This window comes from Stigmatopora nigra, chromosome 1 (genome assembly GCF_051989575.1).
Source record: "Stigmatopora nigra isolate UIUO_SnigA chromosome 1, RoL_Snig_1.1, whole genome shotgun sequence".
NCBI lineage: Eukaryota > Metazoa > Chordata > Actinopteri > Syngnathiformes > Syngnathidae > Stigmatopora > Stigmatopora nigra.
Genome location: NC_135508.1, coordinates 1,662,501 through 1,682,766, shown reverse-complemented (window position 1 = coordinate 1,682,766; position 20,266 = coordinate 1,662,501). Strand labels below are relative to the sequence as shown.

The window sequence follows — 20,266 nt, the reverse complement described above, 5'->3', positions numbered from 1 at the left end:
AGTTATTTTAATATATTTTTGGTCATTTTAAATGCATTTATATAACTAATACAATGTTAATTAAGTCAAAAAATGTTACTTGTGTACTTTTAAAATCCTTCATAATTATTTAAATGTTTTTTTATCATTATAAATACAATGTTAATGTAGTATACAATTTTACTCATGTACTTTTAGAATCCTTTATAGGTATTTTAATATATTTTTTTCTCATTTTAAATGCATTTAGATAATTATTACAATGGTAATAAAGTGTAAACTTTTACTTATATACTTTCAGAATCATTCATCATTACTTTAATATATTTTTATCATTATAAATACATTTATATATTTAATACAGTGTTGATAAAGTTAAAAATTTTACTTATGTACCTTTAGAATCCTTCGTATATATTTTTGATCATTATAAATACACTTATAAAATCAATACAATGTTAATTAAAGCCTAAAATATTACCTATGCACTTTTAGAATCCTTCATTGTTTTTTTCTTTTAGAATCCTTCATAATTATTATTTTTATATATAAATGCAAGTCTAACATGTCTTACAATTTCCTTCCCAGGTTTTCGAGCAAGTGGACTTCAACAAAAAACCCGGCCGAATTAGCAACAAACCAATCAACTTTGCCGTCATCTTAAAACTCAACAAAATCAACCTGTTGGAGAAAGCATACAAGGTATTTCAACATCACAAAAACAACAACAAAACACACATTTCATCAAAAATCAACCCCTTTTTGATTGGTTGACAAATGCGCACAGTAGTCAAAGGTCAAAGGTCAAACATTTGAACAGATTTTTAAAATAATTACAGCCAATCGGGCGTCACCCGACGTTGTTTTCACGTTAAGACACCCGACACTTTACGTCAAGTCCGCGTTTTTGCACCCAGAAGGGGGGAATTGAGCCCTCAAATCTCTCCTTCCAAGCCTTTAAAACTGTCTCTAAGTCACCACGCTTCCAGCACGGCATGCTGGGATTATTCCTCCTCACGTGCTTTGTAATGGCCGCCTTTCCCTCCTCCTACTCGGCACACATTCCCCAAAATCTGCCGTCTTTTATGGAATCATCCCGAAATAAACCCTGACGAAAAGTGTTTAATAAATGTCGATTGGATTTTCAAACATGGCGTATTGTATTGACTATAAAGGTGGAAATTAGCCACCGGCTTCAATCGTACATTATATCTATATCTATGTCTATATCTATAACTCTATCTATAACTCTATCTATAACTCTATATCTATAACTCTATATCTATAACTCTATATCTATAACTCTATATCTATAACTATATCTATAACTCTATATCAATAACTATATCTATAACTCTTTAACTCTATCTATAACTATATCTATAATTCTAACTCTATATCTATAACTCTATATCTATAACTATATCTATAACTATATCTATAACTCTTTAACTCTATCTATAACTATATCTATAATTCTAACTATCTATAACTCTATATCTATAACTATATCTCTAACTCTATATGTATAACTATATCTATAACTCTATATGTATAACTATATATATAACTCTATCTATAACTATATCTATAAATCTATATCTATAACTATATCTATTACTCTATATCTATAACTCTATATCTATAACTCTATATCTATAACTCTATCCATAACTCTATATCTATAACTCTATATCTATAACTCTATATCTATAACTCTATATCTATAACTCTATATCTATGTCTATAACTCTATCTATATCTATAACTATCTATATCTATAACTCTATCTTTATCTATATTTATAACTATATCTATAACTCTATCTATATCTATAACTCTATCTATATCTATAACTCTACCTATATCTATAACTCTATCTATATCTATAACTCTATATCTTTATCTATATTTATTACTATATCTATAACTCTATAACTATATCTATAACTCTATATTTATATCTATAGGGTATATGTGCTGTCGCTTATTACCATATTTACTCGCATATAAGCCTTAAAATTGCCTCAAAATCGTTGAATTTTACAATTTCTTGCGTATAAGCCGCATCTTGATTGACAATTTTCGCCTCCATATTCATGGTTTTAATAGGGAGTACAAATGTGTTACTTTGAAAGGAAAATCTTAAGAAAAATCATGGCACTATTTATGAGATACTTTATGAGTCAGAAACACATTATTAGGGTCAATATCATAAGGAATTAATTCATGTTGTAATGTTTGTTTTCTTACTGTAAAACAGAAAATAACCAACACATTGTAAATGTTACTTTGCCGTATAGCAAATCTTGTGCGCATATAAGCCGTACCCTTGATTCAGTCATCATATTTTTTAGTTCCAAATGCGGCTTATATGCCAGAAAACACGTTAAACAAATCAAATTTTTATGTGCGCCTTATAGTCGTGAAAATACGGTACTGCTGAAAGAGTATAGCAAGTCTTATGCGCATATAAGCCGTACCCTTTCATTCAGTCAAAACGTTTTTTAGTTCCAAATGCGGCTTATATGCCAGAAAATACGGCAAACAAATCAAATTTTTATGTGCGCCTTATAGTCGTGAAAATACGGTACTGCTGAAATTGTACAGCAAATCTTATGCGCATATAAACCGTACCCTTGATTCAGTCATCATATTTTTTAGTTCCAAATGCGGCTTATATGCGAGAAAAAACGGTAAACAAATCAAATTTTTATGTGATCCTTATAGTCTTGAAAATACGGTACTGCTGAAAGAGTACAGCAAGTTTTATGCGCATATAAGCCGTACCCTTGATTCAGTCATTTTTTTCAGTTCCAAATGCGGCTTATATGTGAGAAAAAACGGTAAACAAATCAAATTTTTATGTGATCCTTATAGTCGTGAAAATACGGTACTGCTGAAAGAGTACAGCAAATCTTATGCGCATATAAGCCGTACCCTTGATTCAGTCATCATAATTTTTTTAGTTCCAAATGCGGCTTATATGCCAGAAAATACGGTAAAAAAATCAAGCTTTTATGTGCGCCTTATAGTCGTGAAAATACGGTACTGCTGAAAGAGTACAGCAAGTCTTATGCGCATATAAGCCGTACCCTTCATTCAGTCATCATAATTTTTTTAGTTCCAAATGCGGCTTATATGCCAGAAAATACGGCAAACAAATAAAGCTTTTATGTGCACCTTATAGTCGTGAAAATACGGTACTGCTGAAAGAGTATAGCAAGTCTTATGCGCATATAAGCCGTACCCTTAATTCAGTCATTTTTTTCAGTTCCAAATGCGGCTTATATGCGAGAAAATACGGTAAACAAATCAAATTTTTATGTGCGCCTTATAGTCGTGAAAATACGGTACTGCTGAAAGAGTCTAGCAAGTCTTATGTGCATATAAGCCGTACCCTTTCATTCAGTCATCATTTTTTTAGTTCCAAATGCGGCTTATATGCCAGAAAATACGGCAAACAAATAAAGCTTTTATGTGCACCTTATAGTCGTGAAAATACGGTACTGCTTAAAGAGTACAACAAGTCTTATGCGCATATAAGCCGTACCCTTAATTCAGCCATTTTTTTCAGTTCCAAATGCGGCTTATATGCCAGAAAATACAGTAAATACACCAAACTTAATTTTATCCTTTTGACTCCCCCTTTTAGGATGGCTTGATCGACCAACTCTACGACCACATGCTGGAATATTTCCAAACTCAGTCCAGCTCCATCGGTTTCCCCGAGCTGGCCCTTCCCACCATAATTCAGGTACTTCTTCACTTTCCTAATTGTTTCTTGGCGCCGCCTCTCATTCGTAACGGACGCCGTAAATGTTACGCTCCCCCTGACCGACCCCCCCGTTCCCCGTTTAGCTGAAAGCCTTCCTGAAAGAATGCAAAGTGGCCAATTACTGCAAGCCGGTACGCCAGCTGCTGGAAAAAGTGCAGGAGAACGCCGACTACATCACGGCCAAGCGACTGAGCGTCAACTTCGGAGTGGCTGACACCGATGCTGTGGTGAGTGGGGGGAGGGGCTAAAAAAAATTGGCATTGTTAATATTCACTCAAACATTTTGTCATGTTGAATTTGCATGGGTATACTTTGTCCAATTGATACCCGGAATTAGCGTGTAGTTTATTTACCGTATTTTCACGACTATAAGGCGCACCGCGTTATAAGGCGCACCCTCATTGAATGACATTTTTTTCCATATATAAGGCGCACTGTCTATTTTGGAGAAAATGTAAGACTTTTAAGTGCGCCTTATAGTGGTGAAAATACGGTCATTGCTATTGACTTCCAGGTATGAAGTACTCACTACTTTACAGTCACCTCTAGAGCCAGCCATTGTTGATCTTTGGGATTTTTTTGGTATAAAATCTTGCAGTGGGGGAGAAGCTATATGATGGAAGATTTTGTAAACTAAGATGGCATCTGAGGCATATTTAACAGTATTGTTTCAGTTCAGGCGTTTGTGTTTTTTTTTAATATCCGACAGTGGTGGTTTTTCGTTTTTGGTTTTCTGTTTATTTTCCATATATAAGGCGCACTGGATTATAAGGCGCACTGTCTATTTTGGAGAATATTTAAGACTTTTAAGTGCGCCTTATAGTGGTGAAAATACGGTAATTGCTATTGACTTGCAGGTATGAAGCACTCACTATTTTACAGTCACCTCTAGAGCCAGCCATTGTTGATGTTTTGGATTTTTTTGTATAAAATCTTGCGGTGGGGGAGGAGATGTTTTTTGCACAGCAACGCGCTCGTAACATAACATAATCAAATCTAAATTAACTTGAATTACTATGCAGACACACTCAGAAATATGTTTAATCTAACTTTACTCTAAAATTAATGAATTTTCTAGTTTTAGATACCGCAGTCCTGGATAGGATAGGACATATATGGGCAAACTACGGCTTGCGGGCCACATCCGGCCCGCCGACGTTATCCAAATATATATATTTTTTTTATCCCCAAGATGGCGCCGTCACACGGAAGCCAGTGGCAGTAGTTCTGTCCACTCTTATTTGTTTTTGGTGTTTTACAGCCCCCTCTATCTTTTTTGAAATGACATTTTAATATTTCTTAATACATTACTTTTGACTTGACTTTATACTTGATACTTTTTACTTGAATAATGAGTGATGAGTATATTAATACTTGAGTCCTATTTTTCTGTTTACATTTCATATGTACTGTTAACGGATGCACTTTTTTTACATGTATCCTATCTTATGCTAACCCAGCCCATCTGTCACATTTTTAAAGTCAATGTAGCCCCTCCCCAGGGCCCTAAAAGTTGTACCCACCCCTTGGGATAGTATATCACGTAATCAGCAATCCGTCCATTTGTGACACTCACTCCGATTCCAACTTTTACAAGCTCATCCGTCTGCTCCAAATCAGTAAAAGATGGGTTTTAGTGATTATAGGCGGTTGAGGCAATAAGATGTGCAAACACGAGCGCACTAGACAAACAGACAGCTCGGCTCCTCCTGCCGAGATCTCGCCGGCGCCGCCGCCGCCACCGCCACCGCGGCTGTCTCAATGGATGTTGTCACCATGGCATCCGCTTCCTGGCGGCGGCGGAGGTGTCCCCGCGGGCGGGCGAGAGGAAAGGGGACGTCACCCCGCCGCTGTGTAAAAGGCCAGGGACCCCTCCTGGCCACTAAGCAGCCCACCCGGATTATCTAATTGTCAACAACAAAAGGCAAATGAACAAATGCATGGCATTAGCATGTAGCAAAATAGCGACATTTTTTTTATCATTTGGTTTTGTTTAATTTGAGGATATTCTGACCATTTAAGGGCTTTTGTGGAGAAATGGCTTTTTATTAACTGTTTTTATTGCACGAATAGAGGGTAGGGGTTTCAAACATGCGGGCTGGGGGCTAATTGTGGTTCAGGGATGATTTTTTTTGTGGTCGTCATTTGATGAGTTTAAGAGCGATAAGCAAAAGATGTAATATTTAATTAACTGAATCGATTTATTGAATGATTATTATTTAGGGGGTAAGAATATGGGACAGTGGTCTCAAATATGTGGGCTGGGGGCCAATTGTGGTTCAGGGATGATTTTTTTGTGGTCGTTATTTGATGAGTTTAAGAGCGATAACCAAAAGATCTAATATTTAATTCACTGAATTGATTTATTGAATGATTATTATTTAGGGGGTAAGAATATGGGACAGTGGTCTCAAACCTGTGGGCTGCGGGCCAATTGTGGTTGAGGGATGTTTTTTTGTGTGGCCGTCATTTGATGTTTAAGAGCAACAACTAAAATATCTATTAGGTAATTAAATCAATCGATTTATTGAATGATTCATATTGAGGGGGGTAAGAATATGGGTTAGGGCTCTCAAATCTGCGGGTTGGGGGCCAATTGTGGTCCCCGGACAATATTTTGGTGGCCCTCTTTTGGTGTGTTTAAGAGCAATAACCAAATTATACAATTTTTAAATCAAATCAATCAGTTAATTGAATCATCCAATTTGAAGTGGTCTCTGTGGGTCTCAAATCTGCGGGTTGTGGGCCAACTGCGGTCCCGAGACATTTTTTGTGGCCCTCTTTTGATGAGTTTAAAAGCAATAACCAAATTATATCATTTTTTTAATCGAATGCATCCGTTTATTGAATTATCCAATTTGAAGGGCTAAAATAATATGGGACAGGGGTCTGAAACCTGCGGGTTGGTGGCCAATTGTGGTCCCGGGGTGATTTTTTTGCGGCCCTCTTTTGGTATGAATTCAAGAGTTATAACCAAATTGTATTATTTTTAAATCAAATGAATTGAATGATCCTATTTGAAGGAATTCTTAAAAATTGCACAAATTAGTGAAAAGGCTGAGTATTAAAATATATATATATATATATAATTCCAAATGCGTACAGCACAGTTATTTTCCAAACATTACATTTTCTAAAAAAAAATAATAATAAAGAGATAAATTTCAGTAATGCTGGCTTGAGTGTGTTTTGCCTTGGGAATTATATATATATATTTTTTTTATGTTTTGGAACTTTTGTTTACCTGGTGGTCTAATTTTGATTTTTTATCCCATTTCAGGTGGCCTGGGAAAGAGTTCTCCAAAAAGAAGGAACTCCTCTTAGTAAATTCTACACCCAATGGAAGAAGTTGAGAGAAAAGGAGATTCAGTTGGAGATATCTGGCAAAGAAAGGGTAATTAGACAACCAAAAAATTAATAAATTAGTCTTTTTATGACTGCCATGAGTCATCAAAATCAAATCAACAATATTATTTCTGCTTTTTAAAGATGGAGGATCTGGATCTGCCAGAAATTAAACGCAAAACGTTTCATAGCAGGAAAGCCGAGGACAAAAAGGAGTTTAAGGGATTGTTTGAAAGCGATTCTGACGATGATGATGACGACATTGTCAAAATCAAAGGTAAGGCCTTCACTCTTCAATTAGTAAAACTGGAAACTCAAAAACATCCGTTTTTTTCTTTAAGATGTCAAATATGGCTTTTCGCATACATTTTTAGTACAGTAATACCTCGCTATTTCAACTTTTGCGGCATCACTACATTGCGGATTTATATAGTATAAGGCGTACCGCATTATAGGGCGCACCCTCAATGAATGACATTTTTTCCATATATAAGGCGCACTGTCTATTTTGGAGAAAATTTAAGACTTAGGTGCGCCTTATAGTGGTGAAAATACGGTAATTGCTATTGACTTCCAGGTATGAAACACTTACTCACTACACAGTCACCTCTAGAGCCGGCCATTGTTGATGTTTTGGATTTTTTGGTATAAAATCTTGCAGTGGGGGAGGAGCTATATGATGGAAGATTTTGTAAACTAAGATGGCTGATCTGCATATTTTACAGTATTCTTTCAGTTCAGGCGTTTGTGTTTTTTTAATGTCCGACAGTGGTGGTTTTTTGTTTTTGCTTTTCTGTTTTTTTCCATAAAGAAGGCGCACTGGATTATAAGGCGCACTGTCTATTTTGGTGAAAATTTAAGACTTAAGTGCGCCTTATAGTGGTGAAAATACGGTAATTGCTATTGACTTCCAGGTTTGAAGCACTCACTACTTCACAGTCACCTCTAGAGCCAGCCATTGTTGCTGTTTGGGATTTTTTTTATACAAAAACTTGCAGTGGGGGAGGAGCTATATGATGGAAGATGTTGTAAACTAAGATGGCATCTGCATATTTAACAGTATTTCCCCAGTTCAGGCGTTTGTGTTTTTTTAATATCCGACAGTGGTGTTTTTTTTGTTTTTCTGTATTTTTACATATATAAGGCGCACTGTATTATAAGGCGCACTGTCTATTTTGGAGAAAATTGAAGACTTTTTAGTGCGCCTTATAATGGTGAAAATACAGTATATAAATATTTTTTTAAGTTCTTAAAAATGTGAAAATTCACGCTAAAACTTTTAACCAGAAGCCATTCTTGCTACTAGGACTCAGCACTGTTTTTAAAAAAATATTTTTTAAATTTTTAATAGGGTTGACCCTACTTTGCGAGAGTTTTCTGACAAGTTTTCGTTCATTATCTTCTTTTGTTAGTGTTTAATTGATTTGAATTTACATAAGCTAAAAGTGTTAATATTTTTATATTAATAGATGTTAATGCTTCAAATAAGAAAAATGGTGGTTTGAAAAAAAATGAGGAAATTTGTTGTTTTTATTCTATTTTAATTTTAATGGAAAATGGGAGTCCAGAAATACGTTTTTTCATTGAATGGTCAGGTAGATAAAAAGCCTTTACACCGATTGGACAATTTAGTTTTTACTTAAATTAACATTAAAAAACAGAAAAACACAAAAAAATGGCTTTGTTTTATATTCTTATCATTTTTTTTCTAACTAATAATGTCCTTATCAAAATAGGTTATAAATACAAATTTAACAAAAAAAAATTACTATATACCTCAACGTAAAAAACAATTTAAAGTAATCCGCCATGTATTCTCCACATTAACCTCTGGAGGGCGGTATTTAGCTACATCACATCCTTCTCCCATTCACTCTTGTTTTTCCCCTCTCCTTTTATTCTTAAATTTATCTTCCTTTTCTTTTTTTAAACTGAATTAACCTTTCAATACTGACATTAAAATCCAAAAGAATGTCATCACACGACGTCTTCTATTCCTTTGCTATTTTCCACTTTGTCCTTTCGCCACTGTCGTCCATCTTTACTCAAAAAGACACGTCCACAAAAGTTTAGTCGCCGGGTAGAATAGCAACTAAGCGGCCCGAATTTTTTTTTTTTTTTTTGGCTTTTTAATTCATCTGGACCTGATTGTTGGGAGATGTTTAGCCCCGCCCACCTTCCGTGCTCCATTCCTTCCCTTTGGTTACTCTTTCCTGCGCCCAGTACAAACACAAACTGACCTCCGTCGACAGGAAGTACGGGCCGGGTTCCCCGCGGGAGTTCCTAATTCAAACCAGACCAGTGGAACAGCCAGAGGTGGCGGCCATGGCGGTGGCGGCTTCCTCTTTTGCTTTCTTTGGCGAGTTCGCACAAATGACGACGGCACATGAATACAAAGACCGTTGTCCGATTTTTTTAGCCGCCGGGAGCTTCTTTGTTGACGTGCACGGCACTGGAACGCAAAGGAGTGGCTAATGATGTTTTTTTTGTGTGTGGATGGGGGGGGGGGGGGGGGTCATTTTAGGGCAACTTTTTAAAAGTAGAGTTAAAACTATACCATTTTTTTTGGTTTTGCTAGGTATTTAATATGTGGTTGTGTTGTATTGGCGTATGGTGTTGTAAATATAGGGGTAGCTCAAGATATGAGCTTAGTTTGTTACCGGGGTGAGCTCATATGTTGATTTAGTTGTAAGTCAAATGGATGTTTCCCATTGAAATGAACTAAAAAGTAATTAAGTGGTTCCAACGCTGAAAAAACACCAAAAATAGGATGTTGGATTGGAAAAAATGTTTTATTTGTTGTAATTCGCATCTATTAACAAAGTAATAAGTAACTAGTGGTTTAATAGTGTACTAAAATGTGTTTAATGGTAGTAAAATGAGACTTTTTGCATGGCAACGTGCTCGTAACATAGCATAAACTAATTTGAATGAACTTGGATTACGATGCAGATGCACTCAAAAATAAGTTTAATCGAACTTTACTCGAAACTTAATTCAAATTTTGTTTTAAATTTTGATACCTAGCATAGATATTTACCCGAACTTTTACTTCTATTTCAAGATAAATATTTACCCAAAATTTTACTCATATCTACTGATAAACATTTACCCAAAATTGTGGTCCTATCTCAAGACAAATATTCACCCCAAATTTTACTCATATCTCAAGATAAATATTCACCCGAAATTGTACTCCTATCTCAAGATAAATATCTATCTGAAATTTTACTCATATCTCAAGATAAACATTTACCCAAAATTTTACTCATATCTCAAGATAAACATTTACCCAAAATTTTACTCATATCTCAAGATAAACATTCACCCGAAATGTTACTCATATCTCAACATAAACATTTACCCGAAATTTTACTCCTATCTCAAGATAAATATTCACCCAGAATTTTACTCATATCCCAAATTGCTCCTATTTCGAGGTACCACTGTACTATAACCTAGCAAAAACATCCAGATTAAAACCTCCCCCCCCTTCTCAAAAACCACATAAGACATACATTTTCCACCAAAAATAATTCAACTCCTCACTATTTTCTTCTTCTACCCTTTCTCTCTCGCGGCCATCTTGCACTTGGAACCTCAACATCTTACATTATCCTATAGTATCCCCAATACCCTATATTGTTTTTAGCGCTCTCTCAATACTAGCATCACAATCCATGTAGCGCTACTTTAAAAGTAGCACTTTTAATCGTACGAGCCTAAGAAAGACACACATTTGAATTTAGACAGTGAAGAGTAAAGTGCCCTGAAATTTTTAGCTATATTTGTGTCTGTGCTTAAGGCAGGGGTGTCAAACTCCCTTTGGTCTGGGGGGCGAATCCAGCTTAATTTGAGATCAAGCGGGCCGGACCAGTAAACTCATTGCAAAATGACATAGAACTAACAATAAGCCCACTTTTACCTTTGTATTAGTCACTAATACTAATAATTAGTGCAAAGAATGAGTCAATTATCAAAATATTTATTAAAACAATTTTCCTTTTACATTACGAACAATATATTATGAACAAGAGAATAACATAACATAAATAAATGTCAATTTATGTTGTCTGCACGTACTAAAACACTGCGCCCCTAGCGGAGAATACAAGAACTACAAATTTTAAAGAAATTCGTATTTTTTTATACAATGCAGCTTTCTTCCTCGGGCCGTACCAAACCACCAGACGGGCCGGATCCGGCTCGCGGGCCGTATGTTTGACCCCCCCCTGGTTTAAAGTGTAGTGCTTGCGATAGTAGCATACAGGAAGGAGGAAGCCATTCTACGATATGTGTGTGTATGTATGTGTGTCTTCTCCCCAGCTTCTCATCACACCCTAACTTCAAAGCATTCGAAACCCCGTCGTCCCTTTGGCTATTCCGCACACACACACACACACACACACACACACACACACACACACACACACACACACACACACACACACACACACACACACATATATATATAGCGAAACCTTCATTGCTAGCGTTGCTACGAAACCTGCCTGCAATCTCCATTTGCCATATTTAGGCCTTGAGCCGACGACGTCTGAAATTGCCAGTAGTAAACTGTCACGGGTGTTTGTGCGCGGCTGTAATAGACTTTAGGTCCCATTTCTGGGATGGCGGGGGGGATGGAAAAACGCGCGTCTATACGCACACGCACGTGCTTTTGCGGCTGCTTCTGATGGTTGACCCACATCGAGTTTTCTCCAAAGAACGCCAGCCTCGGAGCTACGTGAACTTGGGGAAAGTCATCTTGGTGGATGGGAGGGTGGGGGAGGGGCTTATGATGGCTTTTATTTTTTATTTTTTTTTATATCTCCTTGTGATGTTCTCTGTTTCTATGTCCAGACAAAAATGAAGATGATGATGACGATGATGACGATGATGATGATGATGATGGTGAAGGGCTGTCGAATATGAAAGATGGAGACTTGGGTGAGTGTAAACCAGGGGTGTCAGATTCGGCTTTAGTGTTAATTTTATGTGGGTTGGACCATTTTAGAAAAATATATTCAATAATTGTCATTTTTTAATCATTTTTTTAGTTTTTTAGAGTTTTTAGTTCAAAAACCATTTTGTAAAATCGGAAAATATATTCAAAAATAGCTTAAACACTGTTTCAGATCTATAAAAAAAACTGAATATTCCGTTTTTTATAGATCTGAATATTCAGTTTTTTTATAGATCTAAAACAGTGTTTATTTTAGCTTTTTTAAGTATATTATTAGATTTTACACTGATTTTTTAACTAAAAACTTAGAAAAAAATGGATTAAAAATGGCAATTATTGATTTAAAAGGGGGGAAAAATCAGGAAATTTAATATAAGAACTGGATTAAAAGCCCTGAATATTCAGTTTTTTATAGATTTAAAACAATGTTTATTTTAGCTTTTTTAAATATATTTTTTGATTTTACAAAACAATTTTTGAACTAAAAACACGGAAAAAATGATTAAAAAATGACAATTATTGATTTAAAGGGGAAAAAAATCAGGAAATGTAATATACATCTATACTCTTCATTTGAATTTGATCCTAAAACAGAAAATCGGCACTCATCATTGACTTTCCCGGGCCACACAATATGATGCAGTGGGCCAGATCTGGCCCCCGGGCCATCACTTTGACACATGTGTGTAAACAACAACAAATATTTTCATCAACCCTTCATTTTTCTACACCCAAGAAGAGAAACAACCATTTACGCTCATAGTCATAGCTTAAGGGCAATTAAGAGTGTTCAACCAGCTAGCTTAGCATGTGTTTGGAATGTGGGAGGAAACTGGAGTACCCAAAGAAAACCCACACAGACCTGAGAAGAACATGCAAACTGCACACAGGTGGATTAACAACCCTCCTTATCCCAATGTAAACTGTCCATCATTTATCTTTGTTAATTTAATTTTCCAAACCACTTCATCCTCACTAGGATCACAGGGGGTGCTGGAGTCAATCCCATCTGATTTCAGGAAACACCCTGAATTGGTGGCTAGCCAATTACAGGGCATTATGACACAAACAACTAATCATACCTAGCTAAGAGCAATTTAGAGTGTTCAATTAGCTTAGCATGCATGTTTTTGGAATGTGGGAGGAAACTGGAGTACCCAGAGAAAACCCACACAGACCTTACATTTTTTTTTTTTTTTTTTTAATTTTTCAATTATTTTTCTCTACTTCTAGACAAGAAAAATAAGGCGCCGTCAAGAATGCCTCAGCCCTTGTTAGCCTCCAATCTTTTGAAAATGGCCGAAGGAGACGAAGACGTGGTGGAAGACCTTCAACTATCCGACGATGACGACGACTAAAAGTATTATTTTAACACTTTTATTACTATATGAATGTTTGCGTAGTTCTGTACAGTACAAACACATTCAAATTTCCATTTATAAAGCAAATAACCTCCTATTTGTCTATATTTACATTTTTTTCAAGATATTCAATTCCATTAGTTTACATAAACAATACAACATAACTATTTTTTTCACTGTCTAAAGTCAAATCAGAAAAAAAACTTTGATTTATTATCTAATTTTAGACAAACAATAGTTATCAAAAAGTTTATCAAAAACCACAATAATGAGAGATATTTTTTTTGATAATTTAATGATTTTGATGGAAGTCTTTATAAGTTAATGGATAATATTTAGATTTAAAACTTTCTTTAAACATAAACAATACAAAATAACTATTTTTTCACTGTCTAAAGTCAAATCAGAAAAAAAACTTTCATTTATTATTTAATTTTGGATAAACAATCGTTTTTTTTTTTCAAAAACCACAATAATGAGAGATATTTTTGGGGAGAATTTTAATGATTATGATGGAAGTTTTTATAAGTTAACAGATAATATTTAGATTTAAAACTTTTTTTAAACATAAACAATACAAAATAACTATTTTTTTCACTTTCTAAAATCAAATAAATAAAAAAAACTTTTGTTTATTATTTAATTTTTGGACAAACAATAGTTTTTATCAAAAACCACAGTAATGAGAGAGATTTTTTTTGGAGAATTTAATGATTATGATGGAAGTCTTTCAAGTTTAATAGATAACATTTAGAACTCAAACATTTTTTTAGAGCTATACTTCAAACATGTTTCCTTGTTTTGAAATTTTTTTGGAAGAAAAAATCAAAGACCCGGCAAGTCTGGCTCATCTTTGGGTAAAATTTCCAGATGCTGGAGTGTCGCCTTCATCTGTTTAAAGAGTTAGACGCTAAAGTGTAAAAAGTCAAGAGAATGTCCAGATGTCACACCACTCGTGTCCCCGAGATGAATGTGTTTTTGGTCCAAAAACGTGTGACTCGACCCCAAAGACTTTTGTGAGCCTGCTGCTAATTAGCAACAGTAAAACCAGTCCGGAGCAGCCCACATGGGCTGCAAGGTCTCTTGGCAAGAATGAAGTTGTTAACCCTAAAGAAACATTAAAAAAATTGACAAAAAAGATACAAAAACAGTGGCGCCTCGAGATACGAGCTTAATTCGGTCCGGGATTGAGCTTGTATGTTGATTTAATAGTAACTCAAATGAATGTTTCCCGTAGAAATGAACTAAAAACAAATTAATTAGTTCCAACTCTTTGGTTGGGGTTAGTGTTTGGTCAGGGTTAGGGATTGGTCAGGGTTAGGGTTTGGTCAGGTTTAGGGTTTGGACATGGTTGGGGTTTGGTCAGGGTTAGGGTTTGGTCAGGGTTAGGATTTGGTTAGGGTTAGGGTTTGGTCAGGGTTAGGGTTTGGTCAGGGTTAGGGTTTGGTCAGGTTTAGGGTTTGGTCAGGGTTAGGGTTTGGTCAGGGTTAGGGTTTGGTCAGGGTTAGGGTTTGGACAGGGTTAGGGTTTGGTCAGGGTTAGGGTTTGGACAGGGATAGGGTTTGGTTAGGGTTAGGGTTTGGACAGGGTTTGGTTAGGGTTAGGGTTTGGTCAGGTTTAGGGTTTGGACAGGGTTTGGTTAGGGTTAGGGTTTGGTCAGGGTTAGGGTTTGGTCAGGGTTAGGGTTTGGTCAGGGTTAGGGTTTGGTCAGGGTTAGGGTTAGGGTTTGGACAGGGTTTGGTTAGGGTTAGGGTTTGGTCAGGGTTAGGATTTGGTTAGGGTTAGGGTTTGGTCAGGGTTAGGGTTTGGTTAGGGTTTGGTCAGGGTTAGGGTTTGGTCAGGTTTAGGGTTTGGTCAGGGTTAGGGTTTGGTCAGGGTTAGGGTTTGGACAGGGTTAGGGTTTGGTCAGGGTTAGGGTTTGGACAGGGATAGGGTTTGGTTAGGGTTAGGGTTTGGTCAGGTTTAGGGTTTGGTCAGGGTTAGGGTTTGGTCAGGGTTAGGGTTTGGACAGGGTTAGGGTTTGGTCAGGGTTAGGGTTTGGACAGGGATAGGGTTTGGTTAGGGTTAGGGTTTGGTCAGGTTTAGGGTTTGGACAGGGTTTGGTTAGGGTTAGGGTTTGGTCAGGGTTAGGGTTTGGTCAGGGTTAGGGTTTGGACAGGGTTAGGGTTTGGTTAGGGTTTGGTCAGGGTTAGGGTTCTGACAGGGTTAGGGTTTGGTCAGGGTTAGGGTTTGGTTAGGGTTTGGTTAGGGTTTGGTTAGGGTTAGGGTTCGGTTAGGGTTAGGGTTTGGACAGGGTTAGGGTTTGGTCAGGGTTAGGGTTTGGTTAGGGTTTGGTTAGGGTTTGGTTAGGGTTAGGGTTTGGACTGGGTTAGGGTTTGGTCAGGGTTAGGGTTTGGTCAGGGTTAGGGTTTGGTTAGGGTTTGGACAGGGTTAGGGTTTGGTTAGGGTTAGGGTTTGGTTAGGGTTAGGGTTTGGTTAGGGTTAGGGTTCAGTCAGGGTTTGGTTAGGGTTTGGACAGGGTTAGGGTTTGGTCAGGGTAAGGGTTTTGACAGGGTTAGGGTTTGGTCAGGGTTAGGGTTTGGTTAGGGTTTGGTTAGGGTTAGGGTTTGGACAGGGTTAGGGTTTTGTTAGGGTTGAATGCATGTGACAACCCCAACAGCGGCGACCAAACGTCCGAGCACCCTAACCTTACACTTGACCTAATTCTAATTTTGTTTGACATTTTGATACCTTTCTCGACTCTATTGTCTCCGCCTCCACTCTAAATTTCAGATGCAACCTATCGAGGGTTGTTTGCTTTTGTAATCCCAAAATGATGCATACAAATGTCCTCACCATAGGATAACATACGACCATTTGCTAACGAGAAGTAGCATACTGCTCTCGTATTAGCGAACAAGCTCCACCATTCACAATGACTAACGGACAAAAAAAAAACACCCAAAAATGCAACTCTCGTTTGTTTCGCCGAGAAATGACCTCTCATTAGTGCGCCATTTAAAAAAAAAAAAAAAAAAGAATAATTCCAGCAAAGTTTGCTTATCAACCTAAAACATTTACTCTGTACTGACACCAAAAATACAACACATGCTTTTCTATGTCAATTCCACATTCCGTCTGTATATCACTAGGCAGATTTCACTCCCGTAGCAACACAGACATCTACGCTGAAATCTGATTGGACGTGTCTTACTCGCTCCAAAAAAAATGCGCAACCACTAAATAATTCCTAAATCTTCTTCAAATCCCTACATTTTACTAAAAATCAATCAAAAACGAACTCTTTAACCAGAATCTCGATCATTATTTAAGCCTAATTTGGCCATTTTCTCCCAAAAAATCTATGCAAATGGAAGCATGCACTTGCATGTCAATGTTGCACACCTCCGGGCTCCCTCAGGCCAGTACGCGGGTTGGCTCGAGAGGAAGAGAGGGGGGCGGGGCCAGTCGGGCCGGGCAGGAGGCGGGCGCCGAGGCCCGAGGCGGCGGCGGCGGCGGAGGAGGCACGCCAGCTTGGCGGGGCGGCATCTGATGCCTTGCCAAGACGCTGGGCCCAGGTGGTAGAACGGCAACACAGGCCTCTGTGTTTTTGTGCCAAAACCTCACTCGGACGGACGGCCGACTTTCCCAGAACCCGCGTATTCGCCACCTTCTAATTTGGCTTTTTCATCCATTACAAAGGGCTCGTTGTTATATTGGCGTCCCGGTGGAAGAGCGCTTAGTTGCGTCGTGGTTCAGAGTTTAGTGTGGGCTTTCCTGTGTTGAGGTGCTCGTGTGGGTTTTCTCGGGGTGATCATACGTAGTGTTCCCTAGAAAAAATGAACATAAAAACAACATAGTAAGGCTTTTTTTCTTTAAAAACGACATAGTATTGTAAGGCTTTTTTTATTTAAAAAATGACCATGTATAGTAAGGCTTTTTTGTTTAAAACTGACCGTGTAGTAAGGCTTTTTCTTGAAAAAATGACTATGTATAGTAAGGCTTTTTCTTGAAAAAATGACTATGTATAGTAAGGCTTTTTTCGTAAAAAACTACATAGTATATAGTAAGGCTTTTTTATTTAAAAACGACATAGTATCGTAAGGCTTTTTTGTATAAAATGACAGTATATTAAGGCTTTTTTTCGTATAAAACGACATACTATTGTAAGGCTTTTTTGTATAAAACGACAGTATAGTAAGGCTTTTTTTCGTAAAAAAAAACGACATACTTTTGTAAGGCTTTTTTGTATAAAACGACAGTATAGAAAGGCTTTTTCTTTCGTAAAAAAACTACATAGTATATAGTAAGGCTTTTTTCTTTAAAAACGACATAGTATTGTAAGGCTTTTTTCTTTAAAAACAACATAGTATTGTAAGGCTTTTTTTATTTAAAAAATGACCATGTATGGTAGGGCTTTTTTTTATTGAAAACTCACCGTGTCGTAGGACTTTTTCTTGAAAAAATGACCATGTATAGTAAGGCTTTTTTGTATAAAACGACAGTATAGTAAGGCTTTTTTTTGCATAAAATGACAGTATAGTAAGGCTTTTTTTGCATAAAACGACAGTATAGTAAGGCTTTTTTTTTGCATAAAACGACAGTATAGTAAGGCTTTTTTGTATAAAACGACAGTATAGTAAGGCTTTTTTTCGTAAAAAAAACGACATACTATTGTAAGGCTTTTTTCTATAAAACGACAGTATAGTAAGGCTTTTTTTCGTAAAAAAAACGACATACTATTGTAGGGCTTTTTTGTATAAAACAACAGTATAGAAAGGCTTTTTTTTCGTAAAAAACTACATGGTATATAGTAAGGCTTTTTTCTTTAAAAACGACATAGTATTGTAAGGCTTTTTGTATAAAACGACAGTATAGTAAGTTATTTTTTCGTAAAAAAAAACTACATACTATTGTAAGGCTTTTTTTATTTAAAAACGACATAGTATTGTAAGGCTTTTTTTGTAAAAAACGACATAGTATTGTAAGGCTTTTTTCCATTAAAAAACGACATAGTGAACATAAATATAACCCAAACCCATTTTTTTAAAGAATATCCACACCCAAAAATGAAAAAAACAAGAGACAAGTTTTCATTTCTTTCTGATTTATTTCACCCGTGCGGTGAATAGAAAAATAGGATGAAGACAAAACCTTTAAAGGGACCGTTTCAAACAATTGCTTGCGTCGATTAATTCCACAAAAAAAAAAAAAAAATGCATTAAGAGCTCTGTGCCTTCTTTTTCCCTGCAACCAAAAAACAAAAAAGTCAAAGTATCTTTGGAATCCTTTTACTTATAATACATAGAATTTGTCTTTATTTACTAGTAAGTCCTATAAATACTTTTGTCCACATTTAAATGCTAAATTAGCATTCAAAATTGGAGCGCCTTTTTAATATTTAAAAAAAAAAATAGTCCAAAAAAAGGAGAGAAAAATATATGAACAAAAGTACCACAAAAGTAGAGCGAGTCACATTAGGTTGTTTTTTTTTGTTAGATTTTTTTTGTATTTTTTTTTGTTTTTTAATAGCAAAGAAAACCTTTTCGTGCATCTACATTACGCAAAAAAAATTAACGTACCACTTATGTAACCTTCGGTGTATTTTCATCTCAAGCATGACTTTGTACAATTTTGCATGATTTATCATTAATCCTCTTATTATTATTATTATTTTTTGTATCATTTTCAGAGCTCCCACAGTAGTCAACACAATTCTACAAAAACACATTTGGTTTTTTTGGACGAAGGACAAATAGGGCCACACTGAAAAGAAAAAAAACGTACATTTTCTAAAAAAATGTACCATATTCTCTCGCATATAAGCCTCCCCTTTAAAATTGCATTAAAATCATACAAATTTTACAATTTCTCGCATATAAGCCACCCCTAAAATTGCCTTAAAATCATAACATTTTACAATTTCTCGCATATAAGCCGATTCAGAAATTTTAGGGAGTACTAATGTATTACTTTTAAAGGAAATACTTAAGAAAAATCATTGTATATTTAACATTATTAGGGTAATATCATAAGAAAGCTAGTCATTTATCCAGTAATGGTTGTTTTCTTACTGCAAAACAGAAAATAACCAACAAACGGTAAGTGTTAATTTGCAGAAATCTATTGTTGAAAAAGACTATTAAAACAATGTAATTTTTTACTTACAAATACGGCTTATATGCGAGAAATAAGGTAAGTTATTCTGTTTTTTTTATTTAAAATTTGGTTACTATATAGCGTGTACAATTTGACTGCGGTCTTTCTAATAGTGGCGTTTAAAATGGTTGTTTTCTTAAAGGAAACATAACATATTACTTAAATTTTTTTTCTTATTAAAATTTGCTAAAGTATGCGTTTCTAAATTTCAAAGTAGTTTTTTGTACAGCTTAAATTTTGTGTTTTTTAATATTTTTTATTTGTAATATTTGTCTACTATCCATATTTTTCATCAAGTATTAAGTGTCAAATTGATTTAAGTATAAATTATTCTTCTGAAGTTAAAAAATAATATGAATTTAACACATTTTGAAAAAATAATTAGCATACTATATTTGTATTTTTATATATATAAAGTGATTCAAAAAATAAACTAAATTCCTTCTAAAACCAGAAAAATTTTCAATAATTAAATTTATATTATCACTGTTTACATTTTTCAAAGTGACTAAACTTCGCCATTTTATCATTTTAGCAAGAATCTACTTCAATTGAAATAAATGCTTTTATTGTCATTATACAAGTATATTGAAAAAACTTGGAGGTAACTTTCCATGGCCCTAAAAAAATGACTCGGCGGGCCAGATTTGGCCCGTGGGCCTTAGTTTGAACACCAAATTTATATTGCAGAAATTCCAATTC

General features: G+C 35.7%; 2 protein-coding genes across 5 annotated transcripts in view; one reads left to right on the top strand and one right to left on the bottom strand.

The window, feature by feature from the left end:
* Positions 1 to 20,266, top strand: part of noc2l (NOC2-like nucleolar associated transcriptional repressor) — a 38,382-nt gene that overhangs the window by 13,922 nt on the left and 4,194 nt on the right. For both annotated transcript variants that reach the window (XM_077714952.1, XM_077714946.1), the window contains exons 12-18: positions 568 to 681; positions 3,635 to 3,736; positions 3,841 to 3,984; positions 7,038 to 7,151; positions 7,247 to 7,379; positions 11,963 to 12,049; positions 13,299 to 13,425. In XM_077714952.1, coding sequence (XP_077571078.1) covers positions 568 to 681; positions 3,635 to 3,736; positions 3,841 to 3,984; positions 7,038 to 7,151; positions 7,247 to 7,379; positions 11,963 to 12,049; positions 13,299 to 13,423 — 819 coding nt within the window. In that variant the 3' untranslated portion in view covers positions 13,424 to 13,425. The remainder of the gene's footprint in view (positions 1 to 567; positions 682 to 3,634; positions 3,737 to 3,840; positions 3,985 to 7,037; positions 7,152 to 7,246; positions 7,380 to 11,962; positions 12,050 to 13,298; positions 13,426 to 20,266) is intronic.
* The window catches only part of samd11 (sterile alpha motif domain containing 11), an 80,825-nt gene continuing 79,767 nt past the window's right edge, over positions 19,209 to 20,266 (bottom strand). For all 3 annotated transcript variants that reach the window (XM_077714932.1, XM_077714914.1, XM_077714923.1), the window contains one exon: positions 19,209 to 20,266. This exon is cut by the window's right edge and continues 748 nt beyond it. The gene's annotated coding sequence lies outside the window, so the exon portion shown is untranslated.